General features: G+C 35.9%; 1 protein-coding gene across 5 annotated transcripts in view; it reads right to left on the bottom strand.

Moving 5' to 3' along the window:
• The window catches only part of INPP4A (inositol polyphosphate-4-phosphatase type I A), a 104,027-nt gene that overhangs the window by 42,415 nt on the left and 37,861 nt on the right, over window positions 1–23,751 (bottom strand). For all 5 annotated transcript variants that reach the window (XM_081948196.1, XM_081948199.1, XM_081948197.1 and 2 more), the window contains exons 2-13: window positions 21,520–21,693; window positions 15,944–16,012; window positions 14,982–15,179; window positions 13,694–13,738; window positions 12,882–13,000; window positions 12,660–12,776; window positions 11,348–11,427; window positions 10,060–10,171; window positions 9,482–9,572; window positions 8,019–8,166; window positions 3,512–3,642; window positions 694–798 (exon numbers count right to left, since the gene is read on the bottom strand). In XM_081948196.1, the coding sequence (XP_081804322.1) occupies window positions 694–798; window positions 3,512–3,642; window positions 8,019–8,166; window positions 9,482–9,572; window positions 10,060–10,171; window positions 11,348–11,427; window positions 12,660–12,776; window positions 12,882–13,000; window positions 13,694–13,738; window positions 14,982–15,087 (1,054 nt within the window). In that variant the 5' untranslated portion in view covers window positions 15,088–15,179; window positions 15,944–16,012; window positions 21,520–21,693. The remainder of the gene's footprint in view (window positions 1–693; window positions 799–3,511; window positions 3,643–8,018; window positions 8,167–9,481; window positions 9,573–10,059; window positions 10,172–11,347; window positions 11,428–12,659; window positions 12,777–12,881; window positions 13,001–13,693; window positions 13,739–14,981; window positions 15,180–15,943; window positions 16,013–21,519; window positions 21,694–23,751) is intronic.

The raw sequence follows: 23,751 nt of genomic DNA, 5'->3' as shown, positions 1-23,751 counted from the left end.
GTAAAGAAAGAGAATCAAGAACAAAGGGCACCTAGCTAATATGAGCAAAAGAAACCAAGAGCAAAATATGTTTTCTTTAAAAGAAAGAAACAAGAAGTGGGCTCTACAACAGCAAAAATTCCTACTCAGGGATCTAACCAGTCAAGAATATTCCATTTCCTGGGGCCGCGGCTCTGCCAGAAGACAGCGGGGAGGAAGCAATATTGAAAAGACTCAAGTCACAAAAATAAGTATATTTGAAACATTATTGCAATTGTTGATATAATGTAATTGTTGGAAGTGACATATGAGATGATTGAATATTTGGTTGATACAATGTAAAACAAAAAGCTGTTAATGTTTATCTTTTACTTTTTGGGGTTTTTTTCTGTAAAAGTTGTGAGATTAGGGGAGATTTCTACCTTTCGCACGATGTAGCTGTCAACATTTTTTGTATACCTACTTACCCTTTCCTATAAATGTTTGTAAAAAAAACTAATAAAATTCTTATTAAAAAAAAAGAATATTCCATTTCCTGACCCTTCCATTTCAGAAATATACCAGACAAGCTTAATTTTCATTAGGTTCTAAAGACTTTTCTTCTTCTGAAAAATTACATGTAGCATGTTGCTAATGAAAAATAAAGATTCATACGTGGAGAACTCACCTTGCTAATAATATAAGTATAAAATGTATTAAGAAGCATAAGAATACCTGATCCCGCATCATCCTGGACTCTCATTCGTTGTATATGTAAATTTGTGGGCATGAATTCAAGCTTTTTATCACCTTTCAGACTACTTGCTTTGAATGATGGTCCTGGAGAAATGAATTGAAAAAGATCAATGTTTATATATTCACTTCACAGAAATACAACAATTAATGAACGGAAAAGAATAATGACCATAAAGAACAATAACAAAATTATAAATAGATCAGCAATTGTATTTCCTATATTTAATCACAAGTCACAATGAAGAGTCATGCTTCCAATTTCAATCCCCAAGGGAAACTGTTGGGGTGTCACTTCTTTTGTTTAAAAGAAGGTAGACTTGCTTCCAGATGTTGTAGTTAATAACCACCATTACAGTCTCTCACATTACATAATTATGTTTCCAACAGAAAAGAAGATTGAATTATGGAGTCTTTGATGGTTTCTGAACTTGGTTGTTTGTTTGTTTCATTACCCAAACTGGATAACCTCAGTTCCAGTGATTATACTTGTATTCACCAAATTGTTCATTGCAATCTTAGTTCATTCTGTGATGAGCTTGAAATGTAACAGGAATATGGATTAAACAACTATCAATGAGTTTCCAATATACTTTTTGATGGAAAAATAAATGTAGTTGATATGTTGCTTTCAAGAAAGTAAATAGAGAAAATATGCCATTAAGATACTGTTTTAGTGCTGTCTATAAAGTATTTTGGACTAGAGACACGCAGAATATTTTTGTAAAACTGATTGTAAAAGCATGAAGATAATTTGAGAATACTGTAAGACTTTTTTAAAAAAATGTACAGGATGTAATAGCAATGGTACATCTTAAAGGCTTAAATATTTAGAGGATAAATGGAAAGATCTGCCAAATTTCATAATTTCGACTTAGTCCTTTAAAAGCAATGTGAAAAAATTTGAACGCTGACTAATAAAGAACACACACAAAAAGAATAATGCTCTTTGGACTTGAATCCTTCTAATTCCAAAACTGGACATACTTATTGTCATCTATTTGAAAATGTTAACATTATAAAATGTTGGTTCTAGGATTTTGCTTATATGATTAAAGCTTATGCAAACAAAGCATTTCTTTGCAACAATACTCATCCATCCTTGATGTGCTGCTGTAAGCTTCATTCTGCAAAGCCTTTCCATTTTTTTGATTTTATTGCTGTTTTCCCTTTATTTTAGTATAAATGTTTTCATCAACCCGGCAAAGCTAGCATTCTGGAAATGTGCCTTCTCTGCCGCAGCCCCGATATTCTGCCTTCAGATATCAGGATGACCTTGACTCTCTTGGTTTTTTGTAAGGTCATGAAGACTTGGTTGTAAATCCAGGGTCTAGGGCCCTGAGTATAGTAAGGTTCCGGCTGTATTCCCATCCATAGTAATAGTTTTTACTTGGTGCCATATATATATTTATTTTGGATTCTTTTACTTAAATTGTTTTAAATCATAAGATGCATGTTGCCCAGAGTTGTACCTACCACCCTGTTGAGGTAGGTAGCTATCAAACTCAAATAAATAAATAAAATTTGAAGAGATCTTCAGAATCACCAGTTTAATGACAAATCAGACCTGACATCCATCTCTTTGTATGATTAATGGCTAAATGTCAAGGACAATGTAGAATCAGGTCCGTATATATTGAGACGATAATGGAGGTTTAGGAATATTCAGCCCTATTCCAGTAGTTTGCATTCAATCAGAAGATTTTAAGTTAGGCCTTGCCTAGATGAGAACTTATCAATGGAAACACTTTTGTCAAAGTCCTTGAATTAAAGCTGAAAGTCAACTTCATTGACATCTTGAAGGTTTCACCTGAAATTCAATGTGATGATGTACAGAGGCTGAATGCCAAAAAACATTGTCTCAATATAGGCAAACCTGACTTTTTTTAATCTCAACTTTTATTGCAACAGCAAAAGATTCATAAAAATGACAAGTCCAGATCCCTCCTCACAGTTACAGTATTTTGTCCAACCATTTCTTCTTCAACTGCACTCCAATACTGGAAGTGGCCTCAATGGGCAAAGAGTGTTTAAAACTGCCAGTAGAGTGAAATGTAGTAGACGTCATTATAATGTTCAGCATCCCTTACTTGTATTCCTTTTTTTTTAAAGTTAAATTGAAGAAATCCAATGTTGTAAAGATATTCATGTAGCTGTTCCTGCTCTATCTAGCTTAGTAGAAAAGGGTTGTTGTTTAAAAACTAGAATTCCATGCAAACACCCAAATAAACAATGCAATTTTTAAAAAGTAGGACAAATTATTTATTTATTTTTAAAAAGGCAAAATTTTTGTAAGCTACAAATGCCAGTATGATTCAGAGCATTCTTCCTGTTCTTCCTCCACTTTAGTATTTATACCGACTCATTTCTGATCTATTTTGGACACAAAGATATGCTGTTCTTTTGCTTTTAATGGCATTTCAAAATGTTTTAGTGATTTTTTTTGTAACAACTAGATCCATTATCATTTTACTTTGTGGTTCTACTACCTCTCATTTGTACTGAATGCATAAGCTGTCATTATTTTTATAGAATTCTTCTTCTATATCCACTTCCAATCTTCCTGGACAAAGAAAACTAGTATGGATGGTATGGATAGCATACAAGGTTCCACATTCCTTCCTATACCCATCCTGGTAAAACCAAATGACATAAGCAAACAAAACAATTTCTATGAATCTATGCAATTGGTCTGTATAAAGAGTACTCTTGGACAGCAATTTACTTCTAAAGAAAAGGCAACAAAATCTACACCTGGTGATTTTGAAACCATCTTAAAAATTATGTCTGAAGCATCTACCTTTATACTGATGAAGATTTGTCAAGTTGTCCTGATAGGTCAGAATAATTGTTTGGTACTGAGTGACTATTTGCCGACGAAAACTTTCCCAGCAAGGTGACAGTTCTCCCAGTTCTTCAAGTTCACAAATCCTACCAAAACATCCACAAAGACAGTAAAATACTATTAGATCAGTTATATACTAAATAAAAAACAATATATCCACCTCGTCTTTTAAAACTATCTATTCAAGCCTACCCATGGACTACTTAAATATTTTATTTTAATTAGAATACATTTTGAACTTTTTTAAGGCATACGTTAACCATTGTTATTTTCATATATTTTTTCATAAATGATTTTGTCCTTACACGGAGAAAGGTCAAATATTAACCACATTCATATCCTAACTGTTTAATTATTACATTTTCCAGTATTAAGTGAGACTGATGGATATCAAGTAAAATTTTTGTTTCTTACAAGATCTCATGATGATGACATGCCAGTCATCACCCATTGCTCTTCCAGGTTCCGGCACACACACGCATGCTGGTCTTTGCGTGCTGGGAGTGCTGGAAACAGGAAGAGCAGCTCCCTGGTGCGCATGTGTGTGGCTGGGAAGCTGAGCTTCCAGTTTCTGGTGCGCACATGCGCCTATGTTCCCGTTTTGGCACTTGGTGCCAAAAAAGTTTGCCAACACTGCTCTAGTGGGTCAAATAAACACTTGAAATGGTTTTAAATCCAACAGATTGCAATTTCTAAAACTCGGGAATTCAGTGGAAATTTTTCTATTGAATTGTCTGCTACTAATTCCAAATCCAAAACACTGTGGATGAAAAATACAAGTTCTATGTACAGTGCTGAAAAATATTACTTTTTACTAATGTGATTTCATCAAGTTCATTTTCTTCTTTTCAAACTAATCTCTCTATTTTTTTTTCTTTCCAAATATATCAATTTGTAAATACAAGATATACCAAATATGGAAGATTTTATAACATATTTTTACTAGATCATTCTCATTTGCAGAAAAAGCTGTCACTCGATTTATATTCACACTTTTAGCATTTGGAAAATTATATCAATATTTCAACTCACTATAGAATAAAACTAAATAGTGCTGGGATTGCTCATATAACATAAATATGTATGTTTTACCAACAGTAGTGGATTAGACATCCAATTCATTCATGGATCTTATTGAGTGAGCAGAGCTTAGACTTCTCTCCGCTCAATCTAATTGAGTCAGTCAGTCATTGCTTCCTAGCTCAGTCTAGCCAAAGTCCATTCTGGTTGAGAATTTGGGGAACTGAAGTCACACATATCTGGGTAGACATTAGGTTGGGAAATGCTGAATTAGACAAAATGGCAAGGGCGGAAAAAGTTAAATAAATATACCAAGAAGCATTATTTGTCCAATTTACAGCAGCTGATCTACTAAAATTAAGCATTTGATGGTTAATCACAATTAATAGAAAAATAATAATGGTATATAGCTGTGATGGTGAACCTATGGCACACCTGCCAGAGGTGGCATGCAGCGCCCTCTCAGTGGGCATATGAGCCATCGCCCCAGTTCAGCTCCGCCGTGCATGTGCACATGCCTCCCACCAGCCAGCTGGTCTTTAGGTCTCAGCCGCTCATGCATGGGGGAGAAGCATGGAGGGAGGGGGCATGTGTGCACATTGCATTTTGGGGGTTTGGGCGCACGCATACGCGCATACACACACACACCCGTTGGGCATTCAGTCCAGAAAAGGTTAGCCATCACTGGTATATAGCATATGAAAATACAATTTCCTGTAATACCCCCACAGATCCCTCTATGTATGTTCTACTTTGACCTATCTATGTATATCTGCTAATTTTATCCTGCAATTGCTCCATTGGGAAGTTCTAATCTTGGCAAGGCCTAATTTAAAAACTTCTGATTGAATGCAAATTGCTGGAAAGGAAATGGATATTCCCAGACCTCCATTAGAAGGTGAGAACCGTCTAATCACTGCATGAATTACACTGCAATAATGAATCACAGAAGCAGATGACATTGACAGGTAATTTTTCAAGTAAGGCACATAATGCCAGGATTCTGAGACAAAAAGAAAGACCGCAGAAAACTTAGTAATTTCTCATTAAAAATTTATCTCAAAGCCTGGAGCTGCTTTTTATACAGCTCCAGTAATATAACAGCAATTATATCATTTATCCTGTACACTCATTCTTACAACACAATTATGACAGTGATGTGATAGATTCCCTTTATAGCCAATGAAAATAGCAGGAATGACAATTAATCAACAAATCACTCAATCTATCTTTTCCCAATCTAGTGCCCTACAGATACCTTGGCGTGTGATGTCATCCAATCCCAACTTCAAAGTCAATTGTTTAGTGGCAATTGTAGGCCCCAGATTGGACAAAGCACTGGCATGAGAATGTCAAAGATGCCTTCCATGGTAAGAGTCAGAGATGGGATTCTTTTGTATCAGTTTATTTACAATACTGAAAATAATCTAGGACAGATATCATTACCTTACTTCTACTGTTAGGCCAATTAAACCTAGATTCAAAGTAAATTATGATGAAAAGTAAAATGAACCCCAAATAAAATAGATACCCAATGACAGAAATATTCGGACCAGCAAACTATGTTTGTTAAAAGTGTTGAAGATTATATTACAGGTGTCAGAAGTTGATAAGTTAAAGTTTCAATTAAGTATCCCACCCCCTATTCTTCAGAATTATCCTGAAAGAACAGAAGATGTGAAATCATTCATCCTATCCATGCTACTTCTGAATACTTTTGATTGGTCATTGTATTACACAGCATGCTGAACTTCATAGGCTATTAATCCAATCCAGCAGAGTTCTTCTCATATTTTTATAAACTAGTATTTCAGTATATAAAACTATCTGGATATCAGAGCACTCTTAGTAAGGAGTCAAGCTAGGAGCCACATCTTCCAGAAGACTCAAAGCAACTGCTTTGAAAGATGTTCCCAGCTACTTCTGCATACATGTGTATGCACAGGGAACACCTCTGCTGGGATGGGACACAGAATAAAGCAGCTCTGTGAAGTGGCTCATGAGAAATCCAGGAAAATTCAAAGTAGCAATACCAAGCAGTTGTTTCATTAAGGTGGATCAGTGCATTCTACAGAACTGCTCTTAGGAATGCTCTACTACTCTATACATAACATGAAACAAATCCTCTGAAGTTTTATACAGTACTCTAGTACTTTGATGAGGCTGGTGTGTTTTGAACACTTCTTCTGCTTTAACCAGTATCTCTTTTGCTTTTTGTTTATTTAAAATTGCTATTTGTTTATATTAACAAATGAAAATCAGCCAATAAATACTTGCTGTGTTTCAGAATTTGATCGCATAAATTTAATACAACAATAAGTAAACTTATAAATAAATAAAAAACTTTACATCAAGTGTTTTGGGGTGATGGAGTAATTTCAAAGCAGTCAAAGCAAATTCCAGAGGAAACTGAAGGCAAACAAAAATTATATGCTTGTCCCATGAAGCCATTACACAAAAATAATTGTTAATAGTCATTTTATATAGTGATTTCCCCATAGTTTTCTAAAACCAGCCTTGAACCAGAAGGTCAAGCAAGAAAAACTCAGCAAGTAGGTAAATGGAGGACAAATTGCCCCCATACAAGTGCCAGCGTATACCTATGATAACTGAAACAACAGATATTTGCCTAAACAACAGCAGCAGCTGCAAAGTCTAGAAGAGTACAGCACACATCCTATTCTTTTTTTTTTCCATTTATTTCACAGCATGCCTATTCCTAGAGGACATTGGTTGGGAGACAAATAACAAATCAAACAATTTTCAAATAACAGCATTAATGATGACTAGCTTTGACTTGGTGAGATTTAATCCAGTCTTGTTTTTCCCTCACCGACTCCAGGTACCAGTTTTACAGCATCTTTGGCTCAGCTTGATGAGATAATATAAAACTGGGTATCATCTCCACATTGATAACCTGGATCATAACTCTGAACTCTGAATCATAACGGTTTCCCCAGTCAGTCTCGTGTATATATGAATTAACATGGAGAAATAAGAACACTAAAATACTCAACACTCGAGTTTACAAAGACTCAAAACGTGATTCCCATGACTACGGATTGTTAGTCACCATTGAGGAAAGAAAGGAACAATCACAGAATGGTGCTCCCAGTTTACAACCCTGAAAACAATCCGAAGGATACCAAGGTCAATGGTATCAATGGTATTAAACACCATTAAAAGCTCCAATGCTACTCCCAACAAAGTTCCATCAAATGTAAATCAACCAGAGCGATCAATGCCTTTTCTACCCTGTTACACTATAGAACAAACAAGTAATTGTGCTGCATTATTTTCCAGCCTACCAATTATTTACAAAGAAATAAAAGAAAGGTGTCAGCTAATCACTGTAAGCAGTGCGCAAAGCTGAACTGTTTGCCTTAATATTGTATTTCCTCGTTAGCATCAACAGTTAAAACTTTATTGCAGTGACTTTTACCTTGCAGCATCTTCCTCTAGCAGCAATTTCACAAATTGCCTGGGAATGTGTAAAGAGAGCACACTCTCTCCCATTTGCTCCAAAATCCTCAGATGGTTGCCATCAGTGGTAGGAAAACGATACATCCGACAAATGGCACCTCCAAACACTAAAATATTAAAACATTTAAATAAGTACTTCATTGCAATTAGGCCATGCAAGCTCCATTCCCCTAACACATTAATTTAACACACTGTTTAGAGACGCTAGAAACCCTATTAACCTTGAAATGCTAAAACCTACTTAGCACATCCAAGCATATTATAAGGTGCACTCCTCTCAACAAAAAGCAGAAACAGAAAGTGGAGTTTTGATACAATATGCACAAAAGTTGACATTGAAAAGATTGTTAAGTATATTGTATGACCATACAAATGAATATTTAGACTGCGATATTCAGGTCTTCCTAGTTTCTCAGCGTAATGCATTCAGTGATGAGACAAAATATAGACTTATGGGCTGTTCTTGTTTGAAGAACAGTTCTTTTCACTCTGCCATCCATGCACCTGCCTTTGATACCACAGGCCTTGTATGTTTCAACTTAAAAGGAAGACACAACAGAAAGATTGGACAACTAAAATCAGAACCTATGCTGGAAACTGTTACTATGTAAAGAGAACACAGGTTAATGTGCATTCACAATATGCTAATGCCTTTTTAATCACATAATATTTAAGACAGAAACATCAGTGGTGCTAAGCTTTAAATAGTCCTACAAACATATTAGAGGCTTCTGATCAGTTTCTTTCAGCTTGCAAATTCTTTTGCATCCTCGTGGCCTCCTAAAGATCATGGCTTAGATTCAAAACAACACAAAGCTTGCAGCCAACTCCCCCTCCCTCTGAAAAAACCCAACAGATCTCTTATGCATAGACAGATGTACAGTAGATCAATGCCGTATTTTCATCTGCATCGCAATCTAGGCCAACTACTTCTGGCGAAGTGACCTCTGCTATCCTCCCCCGCCCTTAATCTAATTCTAAGAGATTTCAGTGAAATCCTGGAAAAATATTATTACTTAGAATAAAAGTGAACAATGATTTAATCATTTCTGCACACAGATGACTGACTGACCATAATGCAGATGTAAACGTGTCCAAATGCTTTTATATAATTAAATCTGTGATGTAGCACAATTTTAAAGATTTGAAAACCATAAAATAATGCAACGGAGCTTTTCCTCTTCAGTATTTATTCACTCTTTTCCATTCACTCTTAAGTCAGCTCCAATCAGTCCCCTTAACACTGATGATGTTAATATTCACTGGATCTCTTCTCTCCACAAAGCCAAATGGAAGAATCCTTTGTCTGATCAATCTGATTACATAAACACTGACATAATATATGGAAGAACAGGCATGACAATGGATTAGAAAAAGCCAAATTAAGATGCAGAATACTCATCCATTCAAGAAGCTATTTACCAGATTTTAATAGTGCATCTTTTCGTAATGAAGCATATTTGGATCGGATTCCTAAGGACGCTGTCAAACTTTCATCAACTGGTAGCACAGTCTGAAAAAAAGCAGGAAAACATATTAATTACAAAGACAGAGTAATCAAGCATCATCATTTGTAAGAGGTTCTCAAACTGAAGGTGCACCCTAGAAATTCAGAAACTTGACAAACAACAGATTCCTATAAGCAGAGTTGCAAAGTGCCCCAACCAAAATACCTCAATTCCCAAGATATATTGCATTTGTCTGAGAGGAAAACAACAGTTCTTTTTTTAAAAAAAAAAATCATCACTAATTTACCGCTAGCATGAAAAAGAAGCCTTAGATTTATTGACAACACAATAAAGAAAGCAAGTAAGCTTTTTTCTCATTTTCACTTTTGCAGTTGAGATGGTAGCTTACACAGGTCTCTCCCTTTTAGATACATAACAAAATATTTTTATCCAACAAAGGCTGAACTGCTTTAGGGAAAAAAATTGACTCTGAGGAATGGTGTGGGAAGAATAAGAAGATTTAGATATACGGCAGAAAGACAACCATCTCACCCTTCCATTAATAGTATCAGGAGATCTGGTCACAGGAGGCCTTTCATCTGTGTTTTCTTCCATCTGCCATCCTATGGCCGTAATGTTCCCGACACGGTCATTTTCAGCAGATCTACAATGTACAAATTACATGGGATAAATCAATCAGGGTCTGTGAGACACAACAGTGACCCTTTCATGAAGAGAGATACAATTGTGCAAAATGGCAAAATTGGACTCACTCTGGCCTCCAAATTCTGTTGTTTATAAAAATGCTATTTCTTGAATGGGATTTTATCCTCAGTGAAAACAAGACTAATCCCAAATTTCAGACTCATAATTTTGTCAGTGGTAAAGCATATTAAAGAATGTTGAGTGCACACCCTTTTATTCTTCAGTCTAAGCCACACAATATCTTTTGGAAATAAACAATAATAAACAGGTATAGTAAATAAACTACAAACATGTATAGTATATAGGTCTTTACCTGGCTCAATAGTGGAAAATACTCAATAGTATTTTCTCATTATGAACCGGGAAAAGCTTGAAATTTTTAATATGGAAACAAAACGTTCAAGTAAGAGTTTTAGGAATAAAATGAATAAAATGGGCCTCTTTAAAACAGAAAATATTTAGGACTTAAGATAATTTTAAAGAAACAAAGTATCTTCACACTCAAAAAGGAGAGGCAATGTGTCAGATATAACCAATAAATTATAGGATTGTATCCTTTAGAACAGGGGTAAGGTGTGATGGCTCTTTTATGAGTTGGGGAGTTCAACTCCCAGAATTCCTGAGCCAGAAAGGGGCCGTTATTTCCCAGCTCTGCTTTAGAATGAGGGTATATATAATGAATATTTATATATTACAGACATAATGGCGGAAGACAAATATTGTATATCAAACTGAAGAGGTCAAATGTAATCTATGGGTAGAAAACCTAAAATTAATAATGGATGATTAAGTCCAAAAATTGGGAAAAACAGAGAAACCTGGAATTACAGGAAGATTGGGATTTGGTAAATTCAATGATGCAGGAAATAGAGCAATCAATTTTTGGGAAGAGAATATTCACAATATTCAGAAAAGCTTCCCTTTCATCTGTTTCCAAAGCTAACACAAGCTCTAGTGAGAGATTGCTCCAGAGGTTAGTGCTGCTACAGAGAGGCAATTGTCTTAAAGCGTAAACCTTTGGTTTCAATCTGAGTTTTAAAAATGAATTAAACCGAACTAGCATGCAATTAAAAAGCCTGACTTTCTTCAGTTAGCATACAGATAATTTTCATATGAAACAAGACTAAATACTAACCTTAGTGTTAAGTGCAGCCTATGACTTTTCTCCTTAAGTAGATCCTGTACAGTAAATATCACAGAACCCAATAAATACATCTGAAGAAAAAGAACAAAAACATTTCAGTAATAAATTATTACCATTTTTAATTCCAGTTTTGAAATGCCATTAATATTTCATGTAAATCTAAGTCAAAAATTTGATGGAGGAATTCCTTTCTCTCTCAGTTCTCCCTCAATTCAGAAACCATGCATCATAAATGATGAGTTAAGGGCCCAAGCATTTAACATAGCTAATAGGTATGTAATGTTGTATGTAATTGGTATCTTTACCATATAATACATAATAGGCTTTCATTTTCCATTTTTATAATAAATACATGACTCCGTAATCCAGTTGCTTCTTGTTTATGTGTTGCTAACCAATGCAAATTATATCAATTCATATTTAAAATGGCTTGTTTTTGACTGCCTCTGTATTAAGATTATACATCTATCTAAACATTGTTTATCTATATCAGTGTTTCTCAAACTTGGCGACTTTAAGTCCTGTGGACTTCATAGCTGGCTGGGGAGTTCTGGGAGTTGAAGTCCACAGGACTTAAAGTCGCCAAGTTTGAGAAACACTGATCTATATCATGGGTGTCAAACTTGCAGCGTCACATTGCCATCACATGATGTATTGCGACATTTTCCTCCTGGGTTGGGCATGGCCTACATGTGAAGCATCTGGCCCTGGGCCGTCAGTTTGACATCCCTGATGTATATATACATGAAACAGAGATAACTTTTTTTCTTTTCTTTATGGGGATAATTTATGAAAACAAGAAGAGGAAAGAACCACTAAATTGTCCATTATAATTATTTTTTAGAATTCAGATCCAAAGATTCATTTCCTCCCTGCCACAGCAAGGAAATCTTTGGTTCCATTTTAAAATAATCCACCAACTATATACTATGTTTAATTATACAGCATACTACCATCCTTTTTTACTCAATAGTGATAATAAGCAGGGGCACTTAAGATTCATTAGCAAGGTAGGGTTGCAGATTTCCTTTTTGCACCTGCAAACACCAAAGAAAATGCCAACCCAGCATTAGAAATGCAGCCGGGGTGATTTTCACTTAATTCAAATATACAGTATGGTTCTTAATTAAATTTGTATGTATTTTTGAGCAAAGTCATGTAATATGTTTCATACTTAATATAATCTTCAAAATCAGGCTCAGGCTGTTATATTTATAATAATTATAATAATGCCATGGCCTCCAGGATCAAAAGCATGCAAGCTTTGGTTCAGATGTGCAGCAATAAAATATTTTAAACTTACAGTTCCCTGAGATCTATCTTTTACATCGTATATAGAAAGCTTAATTTGTGTCATCTGATTAATAAGAGAGTCTTGAAAAAAGGCAATGCTGCTTAGAAAGATGGGATTATTTGTGCCCTGCAATGGAAACAAAAAGATATGTATATCAAAAATTAGTAGAGACAAATTGGTACCAATTGAATTTAATCAGGTTACTGATGCAGCAAACACAATACAACCTACCTCGATAATTTCTGTTTGAGCATGCTTTGTCCAGAATGCCTGAGGTGGTGTAGTTACACTCACTGCTACAAAACAATTTGGCTTCCTATCCAGTGATGGAGTTAACAGTTCACTGCAAGCTGTGGAAAATCAATAGCACTGTTTGTACACAATGAAGGAACTGAATTTCACAAATAGAATACAAGAAATGAAAAATTGTCACTTGCTAAATACAAAACAATCATAATTGCTGCCATTCTGATACACGTTATACCACAAAACACTAGGCTTCTGTCTGAAATAAAGAACAAGTGAAAAGAAGAGAGAGAAAAATAGAAGATACTGATTATGGAAAAAATAGTGTGAAAAATGCTTATCAATTAAAGTTTAATTATAACTTAAAATTGGATAATTTTCAAGGATTAATGAGAAAAAACAGAATTAGTGCCGGCTATATATTCAGATGACGTATTTCACACAAAGGTGTAGAATGGAAGATTGATCAAAAGTGGTAGTGGGCAGAAACAGATTATTAGAATAACAAGCTGCCCAGTTTGTATTAATTTTGATACATTTCTGACATATTTTACACTGCTCTTGCTATTTAATGCTTTAATTTAACAGGCAGTTTTCCTAGAAATTTGATATATCTAAAATACATTACCAAAATTAATCCAAAATGATAAATCAGAAAGTGCTGGGGAAGGTAGCTCTAAGTGTGATAGGATCTTGTAAAACATGTTTTGCTATAACCAACCATTAACCCCTATATAAGCAACAAGTATAAAGGTAGCATTTTCAAATGAGGAAAAACGTATTATGAAATTACTTACCTAAACTAAATTCTAAGATTGGCTCATCTGGATCTTGAATGTTTCCTGTAAAGTACAAAGGTTAGCAAAATTGTGTGCTGCTTTTGGGAAACCCAAATTATTTTTCAGAAAGACTGAAAAGATCCAATAGAATTAAAAGAAATAAAAGAATTGATCATGATTCATACATTATAGAATTAGCTTCTGGAGTGTTATTGATGTGTTTTTATTTGACTGTACACCGCCCCGAGTCCCTTTGGGGAGAGGGGGCGGTATAAAAATCTAAATAAAAGTAAAAAGTAAAGTAAAGTCACTTTCAGAATTATTTTGGTGCAATTTTTTTCGCCCTCCCCAGGCTCGAGGCTAGGAGTCTGGGGAGAGTGAAAACCGCCTCCGCTCCCCTCCCCCCAAGGCCCTCCGGATGTTTCAGGAGCTTCCCTGAAGCCTCTGGAGTGCGAAAAACTGGCCCTACAAGTAAACCGGAAGTTCGTGAATGGACTTTCGGTTTGCACAGAGTCGTTTTTTGCCCTCCACAGCCTTTAGGGAAGCCTCCGGAGGGCGAAAAATGTCCCCACGGACAAACCAGACGTGACTTCCGGTTTGGTTGTATGGTTGGGTTTTGCCATCTGGAACCTTCAGGGAAGCCTCCTGAAGGCAAAAAGCGGCGCTACAGCCAAACCTGAAGTGACTTCCGGTTTGGCTGTAGGACTGTTTTTTGCCCTCCAGAGCCTTCAGGAAAGCCCGAAGGCTCTAGAGGGCGAAAAACGGCTCTACGAGCAAACTGGCAGTCTATTCCTGAACTTCCGGTTTGCCCGTAGGGCCGGTTTTTCATGCTCCAGAGGCTTCAAGGAAGCCTCCGGAGGGAGAAAAATGGCCTCAAAAGAAGGGTGAAGTCAGCATGCGCGCTGGAGCTGACAGGGCAATGCCTCATGTACCCTAACAAATGGCTCCGTGTGCCACTTGTGGCACGCATGCCATAGGTTCACCATCACGGACCTATACTATACATGTTTATAGTTTATTTACTAAACCTGTTTATTGTCTAAATGTAGAACCTTACTTTTTCACCATTGCATTTCATTTTGATGGTCGGACCCAATGTCCAAGTCTGTCAAGATCCTTCTGTATCTTAAGCCTATCTTCTGGAGTGTTGGCTATTCATGCTATCTTGGTATCATCCACATATATGATGAGTTCCCCTTCTATCCCCTCATCTAAATCATTGATGAATATATTGAAGAGTACTCGGCCTAAGACAGAGCGTTAATATTTAATACTAGGAAAGCACAGGATGGGAATAGATAATCACCTGTCAAGGATAAACCTGACATATCAGAGGCAACATCAACAGTAGAGGCCCGCTGCGCTACACGGGATTTTGAACTATGTCGGGGGCTGAGATCTTTCACTGACATGTTGTCATGAGGAAGCCACTTCTTTATACTGCTTGAAGCATCCAAAGAGAACAGAGATTTGGTCTTTTTGCAGCCCTTACGTTGTTAGCATGCTAAAATTAAAAAAAAAGTAAAGCACAAGTGAAATTTGATTTCACACGACAATCATTTTAATGCTCATTTTATCAGTCAATTAATTAAATAAATAATGATAACATTAACGCTTTGCTGGTAATGTTAACAGTATACCATTAGCTTTAGTAGACATTAACTTTTAAGTCAATAAAGAAAGCAAACATGAGAAATAAAATATGAATCTCAAAGTTGCTCTATCACAAACATAAGTACCCTAGTCATAAATTGAGCCAACTGAGCTCTGTGACAGGAATCCTAAATAATTTAATATTGATCTCTTTTTGCAACCAAAGGTAAGACTAACCACAACCTGTTTGAATTTAGGTGCCATGACAACTGAGACCAATCTAATGAAAGTGATTACAGGAGAAGAAAAGAGAAACACACAAGATTATCTTGCTTTCCCAATTGTATATTGTATTTTATTTTGATGCCAGAATTAAGCTGATTCAAAATTGTATGTAATGTCTTCGTGACTTTGCTTTTAATCTATGATCTGTAACAGCTGGAAAAATAATAGTTAAGACTTCAGCTGAAAATGCAGTAGGACTTCAGTTCAAAATGTTAAAGCAAGTGAACAAAATTCTCCACAACAACTGGAGTTTTGAATATTAAGAATATTAAGACCACAATGATCTTGTTTTGATATGGTACCTAAAGAAATGTTCCCAGAGTTGCAGAGCATGCTGTTCCATATAGTATATGTGACTTTGTTCGCCATATTTATGTATGTCATACTTACAGGAGGGCTAATGTCCTCTTCGATGTGAGCATGGTATTGCATTTGTTAAAGGCCAATTTATTTTCCCATCTGAAAAAAAGCCCATATTTAGTTATTCAATGAAGCATGCAAAGTGGATATTGATTTTAAAATCCACATTTTTCTTTGACCTTTTTAAAAATCTTTAGCCTCTTTTACTGGCATGTTAACTATTGCAGGTCTTTGTTTGTTTCAGATGGAGATCATCAGCAGTCTTGTGTTTAGAATTTACCAACTTTACTCTAAATGTTTTTTAAGACAGAAAGAAAGCAACTAACTACATTATGCAAGTTCTTCCTTCACTTCCTTTCTTCACTAGCAAAACTATCACTGCTGATTTATGTTATCTACCCATCCTCAAGATGTGTGAAAACTATACAGTCATGACATTTGCTATTCTAGAGAGCTTGAGGAGTCTGCAAAGTATCTGAGCTGTTGCTGGTACTGCACTTTTCTGGACAGAGAACTTCGAAGTTGTTCCTGGGACCCTGTCCCAGCTTAGGAGTCACAGCTTCAAGTGATCCTACTACCACTTGGGACCACTTTCTCTCTAGCTCCTCCTTCAGGTCCCTGGTATTTCTGCAGGTTTTAATATTCCTCCTTTAATATTCCAAGTGATGTTGCTTTCACTTGGCACCACCTATCACCACTGATGTCTCCTGGCGCTTGTCTATTACCACGAAACGTGTGTATGTGTGTGTATGTGTTTTATATAAAATCATCTACCTAGTTTCAGAGAATAATGCTCTCTCTGGGAATCCATATATATAAAATTGGTTCTTCAACTCAAGTTAATTTCAGCTATAAATAGAATGCTTAAGAAAATCAGTAGTGCCTGGCAAATTATGTTTTTCTTATTCATCCCTTCTAGGTTTCTACACACACTGTCTTGGCTACAGCATTTTAAATAAGCCATTGGGATATTTTTAGATTTGGGGGAGAGATCCTAGGAAAAAGATACTGTGATTTGAAATCCTTTAATAGAAATAGTCTGGCTTTGCTCATACAAGAAAAATAAACTTCAGAAGTCTGAAGAAACTGGTTTATCATTCATTTTTCACAAGTCATGCGGTCATATATACAGCCCTTTTGATCCCATTTTATTTCACTTGCTGTGAGAATATCTATGTGTCTTCTGCCTAACACAGTCTGCTTGCTTAGTTTAAGATGCTTGACTTCCAAGCTACACAGCAAGGCGGAGGTCCAACTTCAGATGACAGATTCAATATTGCTTGGGTCAGTTCCATCCAAAGAGATTAGTAAAGCCTCTTCCACATGATTGTACACAGTTTGTGAATACGACAAGGAGAATTTTGGTTTATCATTCTTTGCAGATACACGTAGCTACCATGTTCTCTCTCTCTAACACATTATCCTATGATTTCTTCCAAACTGGAAGATATAAGAAGCAACTTAAAGTTTTCTTTCATATGAATTTTTAAATGTGAATATAAGATTGGTAACACATAGTGTGTTTTGCACATTTGCTGCATATTTATTGGTGGATTTTTCTGTATTAATTCATTTTTAGAACCCTCTTGACAAAGGAATATTATTTCAAAGTATTTTTAACTGGCACTTTAGAATCCCTCCCTTACTTTTTTCCCCTAGTTTTAGGACTAATCCCTCCTCTTTTTCCCCCCTGGGGCACCTTCTGAGCAATGCCAATGAATGTTGTAATGAGCAATATGCTCCTTATTCCCAAGCCTATGCTATTTTGGGAACTTTTTAAATATTTGTCCTTTTTTTTCCCCTGATCCCCACCATATACCATATATAGGAGTGCAACCGAAGCTTTGCTTAAAACATTGAAAGCCCTTGTCAAACAACATTTTTTTTTCCTGACTCTTTTGTCCCTTATTTAAAACTTCACTCAGATAAGGTGTTCCTATATCCATTTTTAGTGGAAGCAAGTAAGACTTTGGTGACGCACTTATTATGGTATCTTTTGTGACGCACTTATTATGGTAGCAAAACTATCTCTTGTATATGTTACATCCTCTAACCCCCACAGCTTCAGCCTTAAACTTTGTCTACCCTGGACTTCACCCGATCCCTAAGAGGTCCGTAAAGGAGGCGTGCATAAGCGCACCAGGGTGCCTTCCATCCACTCATTTTCCTCGCTCATGTCCATGTTTATACTTATACCTGTTATCTTGTACATCTTTAACAAACTAAATAAAATAAAATAAGAATAAACTAAATCCATGAGTTGCTAAAATTAGCAAGTTTCACTCACACTTTCTCACATACACAAACACACACAGAGCGTGATGGAAAAATTCAGTGTGCCCACCCCAAAACTAAATATTAATGATGTGGCATAAGCATATTTCTCCCCCCACCTTCCCATCCGAGTTGTATAATCTTTCAACCCGTGAAGAGACTCTGTGTCCCCAAGCATGCTAGTCTCCCTTGTTAGACAATGCCTTCATGCAGCCTTTTAATGCAAGGATGGTTATTGGTTAAAATGAATCCCTTACAGTAAAAAGAAACCTTTTCTTCAGAAACACAACTCTCTTCTTTGGAATGATTTTGATCTCTTGGTTATTTTTCTAGCAAGCTAAGATGCCATCCTGGCACACTAGTGTTTGCTTTGCTCTAATAATTGGCCCCAAGAGGAATGCTTAGAAAGTAACATGCATAGGAAGGAAGGAAGGAAGGAAGGAAGGAAGGAAGGAAGGAAGGAAGGAAGGAAGGAAGGAAGGAAGGAAGGGATTCAGCTTGTTAAATCAACCAAGCAACGATTTCCATCAAGCCCACCAGCATCACAATGAGGTGTCTTGGTGGCGAGGATTTAGGATATTTTTTATTCTACATTTCTAAAGATAATCTGAGATATCAAAAGACTCACAGATTGTAGATGGCCGATTCAAATCTTTCGAAATTTTTAACACTACTAGGACCACAATGAGTTATTTCGCTTAATTTTTCTGGTGACATTGCACAGTAGATACCAAAGATCAGAGGTGAAATCATTCACAATCCTTTCTTCGAGTTAATATAAAACAGATAACAATTTATAAAATAAACCATAAATTTATTAAAGATCTGCACAGTAACACTGTTTCATCATACAGCAAAAGTTGAGTCTCTTTTAAGTCACACTGACTCCTTTGGACTTCAGAGGCACATGGGCAGTAATGCAAAAGTGGTTTGCCACTGGCTTCTAGCATGTTCTTTTGGACTTCCTAGCCCATAGTCCTGGTCTTCTTATCTCCTATCCAAGGATCAATCCTGCTCAGAAGCCAAATCCAGGCATGGTAAATCAACTTAACTAAGCCGGATTTGGATCTGAACAGATGGGGAGGCAAGACTGGACAATATAGTGCTGTACAGATTAGGCTTAACTTAGTATTTAAAAAACTGAGTCTTAATGTTAAAATTAAAGCAAGTTATATAATTTTAATTGACTGACACAACCTTTTTCTCTATATAAAGAATTAGAATTAAAATATAATTTAGATGTGGGATTTTTTTCCTTCTCATTAATTTTATGTTTTGTTTTGATTTTTTTCAGGGCAGGTGTCATTTTCCCTTTTCTCTTTTCTCCTCGGGGGTTTAATATATGATGTTTTTCCCCTCCTCCCACTTTATATTTTTTCATATAATAGATTAGGTTTCTTTTTTATAGTCCTGTATGCAATAGAAATATAGTTGTAGAATTATATTGCTGTTTGATTACATAAAGAATGATAAATAATTACTGCTTTTAAATAAATATTAACTACTAATATCTTAAATAAAAGTATGCTTTAAAAAAGTATCGGCCAGGTGCTAAGCCCTGTTGAAACAAATACTTAATAAAAGTACCTTATACAAATCAATATTGCCCGTATTACATACTTGCATCTAAATAACTCTTTCTATAATGCTATACTGCAGTGGTGGGTTTCAAAAACTTATAGAACCTCTTCTGTAGGTGTGGCCTGCTTTGTAGGAGTGGCTTGCCAGCTATGTGACTGAGTGGGAGTGGCTTGGCAGTCATGTGAATGGGTGGGCGTGGCCCAACTTGTAAAATGTGGTGAAACTCACTTAACAATGCTCTTGCTTAGCAACCAAAATGTTGGCTCAGGAACTCTGGCATTGAAGTGTGCAAGCCTTAAAGGTGTCAAGTTACAAGACCCTTGCACCCCTAATCCTTTAGAAAAAAAAACCCAGAGGTGTTCAAACTTGACAGCTTTAAGACTTGTGGACTTCAACTCCCAGAATTCCTCCTCTCGCTCTTCATCTTGATGATGAGCGGACGGGCGGGGGGAGGGAGCTGGAACTGGTTCTAAACGGCACTGTAGATTTGTGGAACCTCTTCTATAGAAGAGGTTAGAACTGGCAGGAACCCACCCCTGCTGTACTGACTTGTTATATTATCCTGCAGTGAATGTTCTTTTAATTCTTTTAACAAATGTTTTTTTTACCTTCCACTAGGGGTCTCCCACTCTGGCTGGAGGTGTGAATTTAACCTTATTTTATTTTTTAAAATGATATGGTCATCTAGAAAACCTTTTATACATCAAAATAGAACCATATTAAAACCGTATTAAAAATAATCATAATACTAAAACCAAAGAAATGAGTCAAACTCTTAACAAAGGAGGCATTCAAAACAAATGACAATTGCAACAACATGCAATAAGATTTTGTTTCATCCTGCTGCTAAAGCCCTTCACATAGGAAAATAAATAAATCAGATCCTAGGTCCGAGCCTGATTTAAAATGTGCTCCTCCTTTCTTCAGTTTATTTCCTGAACCTTTCAGGCAGCATCAATTTTTAACATCTGTTTCATTTTGACCACAAGAGGAACAAAACGAACAGGAAAGACTGTAGAAAGCTAACAAAGTCGATATTCTAAAATAGGAAGCAATGGATTTTCAACCTCGCTCTGAAAAAATTCTTTCTCCAACAATTATAAATTCTGCTGCTCTAACACATGATATAGAAAGACATGCAGATCTTTCGTATCTTCAATTCACATGTAACTTTAACTAAGCATGTTGGGTTTCACCTTGACTCCCTGAATATTTGAAATGATCACTAAAAGGCATATTCTCCTATGCTGGCTCACTACTCATAATTACTGCAAATCCTTCAGGAAAATTGATTGGATATAATGGATTTTTTCATTTAGAAACTTTTGATAATCTTCCAGGGATCTTTGATCTTTCTTTAAAAACTGCTTCAGTAAACAGTGTCACCACAGAGGTTTGACAGTATGATCTTTCATTTTCCAAGGCTTTTAGCACTCTAAAAAAATCATGTTGTAATCGCTTTTATTAAAACTAAGCGCCATATTCTGTACTTGAAAAAAATACAGAAATATAACCAAATGCTGTAATAAGGAAGTTTTCAAAGGAAAAAAAAACAAAGCCATATGATCTAAAAGAATCTTATTTCTGCTAGCAATGGAAGGGTAGAACCATTTTTTTTTTGACATTTGCAAGACTGGATTGGAATTCTACTCTGAATCAAAATCAGTTCAACACGGATATTACAGATGCTTGGTAGAAAATGCCTTATCCCTCAGCTATGCCTAAGCTATGATAATAAATTAAAAGGTTACCTTTCTGGTTTGTCAAGGAAAAGCTGAAAATCACAGAGTAACTAGAGCCTATTTAGCACTTGCTCAGTATAATTGCAGAATGCGAAATGAGCCTTGGTCATGATGCTTTAATTCATTTTCCACAGATATCACACCAATCTGGCTGCCAATCTTTCTGATGCTTTTACATGAAATCTGAAATACAAGCAAAGAGACTGTCATTGTTTAAATATTTGCAGAATGGTCTGATCAAAACAAAGTCCAAAGCATGCCATTCAATATCTCACTGTTATTATTTAAAAGTATCCCCACGCGTCAATAAATATTGGATCAAATTAATGAATATTAATGGGAAAAAAGTTCTCTTAGGCCAAGATATTCTGCAATAGAAAAGGAATTTAAAATTTAATTACAGGTCAGAACTTCTATGGTTCAAAAATGTTACTTCTAGAAGTCGTAGCATCACCTTCCCTGAACAACTATTGTGGCAGGAGTTTGCATAGCCATTGCCTCTGGAATGCCTTGAGCAATTTCAATCAAACTTGGTATACAGATTATTTACTCTCTGAAAAAAAAATTGTGGGGGTAAGGCACTCCTAAAATCCCTCAGTGTGTGTGTTCTCTTAAGGTACAGCCTGTTGTGCCTTAAAATGGCTCCTACTATACTGCCATAAAATGGCTTCTACTGTACAGCGCAGTGGAGTCGCCATGGTAACAGCTTCACAGTACTCCACAAGGGGGCTCCCTCTGGTAAGGGGGAAAATCCAACATTAGAAATGATGTTTGGTCTGGACATCTTCCCTCTATAAATAAATACCCAGGCAACGCCAGGTTATCAGCTAGTAGAATATAAAATTGCCACTGCAAGTTTAGGCATCTAATCCATTTCAGCTGCATACTATATTAGCATCCAGGTTTGCCACTTTTATTTCTAAAAATTTGGAAATTAGCTGCAAGGAAAGGTGAGAAACCAGGTCCCTCAAAATGAGAACTCTTTTGCAATTTGGTTCAGTGATTTGCAAGATTCTCATTTCAAATTACAACTAGAAGAACATAGCAAGGTAAAGTACATTCAAAAACATATTGTCCTATTTAAAATATATATTTGTGAAGAATACATATGATGCATGAAAACAAATGCACTAGAAAAGGGGGTATACAAAATTATAGGCAGCAATTTGTGTGACTATTTTCTGTCAAATTTGAAAAAAAATGGGCCAAATTCGCAGCTCACAGTAAAAGAAATTCAGCAGAATCAAATTGATAATAATCAGAAATAAGGCATGTATGCTTCCTCATCCCCCCCCCATTAAAAAAAGAATCAAAACTAGCACAACTGAAAGATATTCAGTACAAAGAAGCAGTTTATTTTCCATTTGCAATACATTTGAAACTAAACCACACACTTTCGAATGGCACAGGTATAGACTTAATACAACAGCTGTGTTTAAAATATACACACAAAAAGGGATCTTGTGTATGCATGGCCTTAATGATGGTTGAAACTACACAAACACAAAAATCCAATCTAAAAAGGAGTTCTTCAATGGATTTGGCACAATAGTTGAACTCTCATAAACATCCCAATCATAAAAACAAGAATATCAGATTTTAACTAAAAAGAAATCTGCTTTTTTAACACATTATGATTTTTTTCTGATTATCTTAAATCAAAATGAAAATTGACACCTCCAGGGAATTATGTATAAAACTACTACTTATTTCTTGCAACAGAATCAAGATACAATCCTAAAGAGTGACTTATTGAATATCATTCTTTCCTATCATTTGACTGAACCCTATATTGCTCACCAAAAACACAACTTATTAAACTGCAGACTTATTTATCCATCTAGCTAGAGTATCATGTGGAATACATTTGAACAAATGTAATAATTGTCTTTTGCCAACTCCAGACAGCCAGTTTGATCTCGTGATTAAGGCATCAGGCTACAAAGCTGGAGACCGTGAGTTCAAATCCCATTTTAGCCATGAAAGCCAGCTGGGTGATTTTGGGCTAATCTCTTTCTCGGCTCAACCTCTCTCACAGGGTGGTTGTTGGGGGGGGGGGGAAGGAGAACGAATGTGTGTTGGATGTGTTCATCAACTTGAGTAATTTGTAAAAGTAATAAAGGTGGGATTCAAACACACAAATAAATAAAAATACAAATTATGGAAATTCCCTTTGAAGGAAGCCTCTTAACCTTTAAATCTACACAAAGCTTTCAACAATACAATCCACAGAGGAAGTCA

The sequence above is a fragment of the Natrix helvetica genome (genome assembly GCF_964273705.1).
Source record: "Natrix helvetica genome assembly, chromosome: 3".
Classification (NCBI taxonomy): Eukaryota; Metazoa; Chordata; class Lepidosauria; order Squamata; family Natricidae; genus Natrix; species Natrix helvetica.
This window is presented reverse-complemented; position numbering and strand designations above follow the sequence as displayed.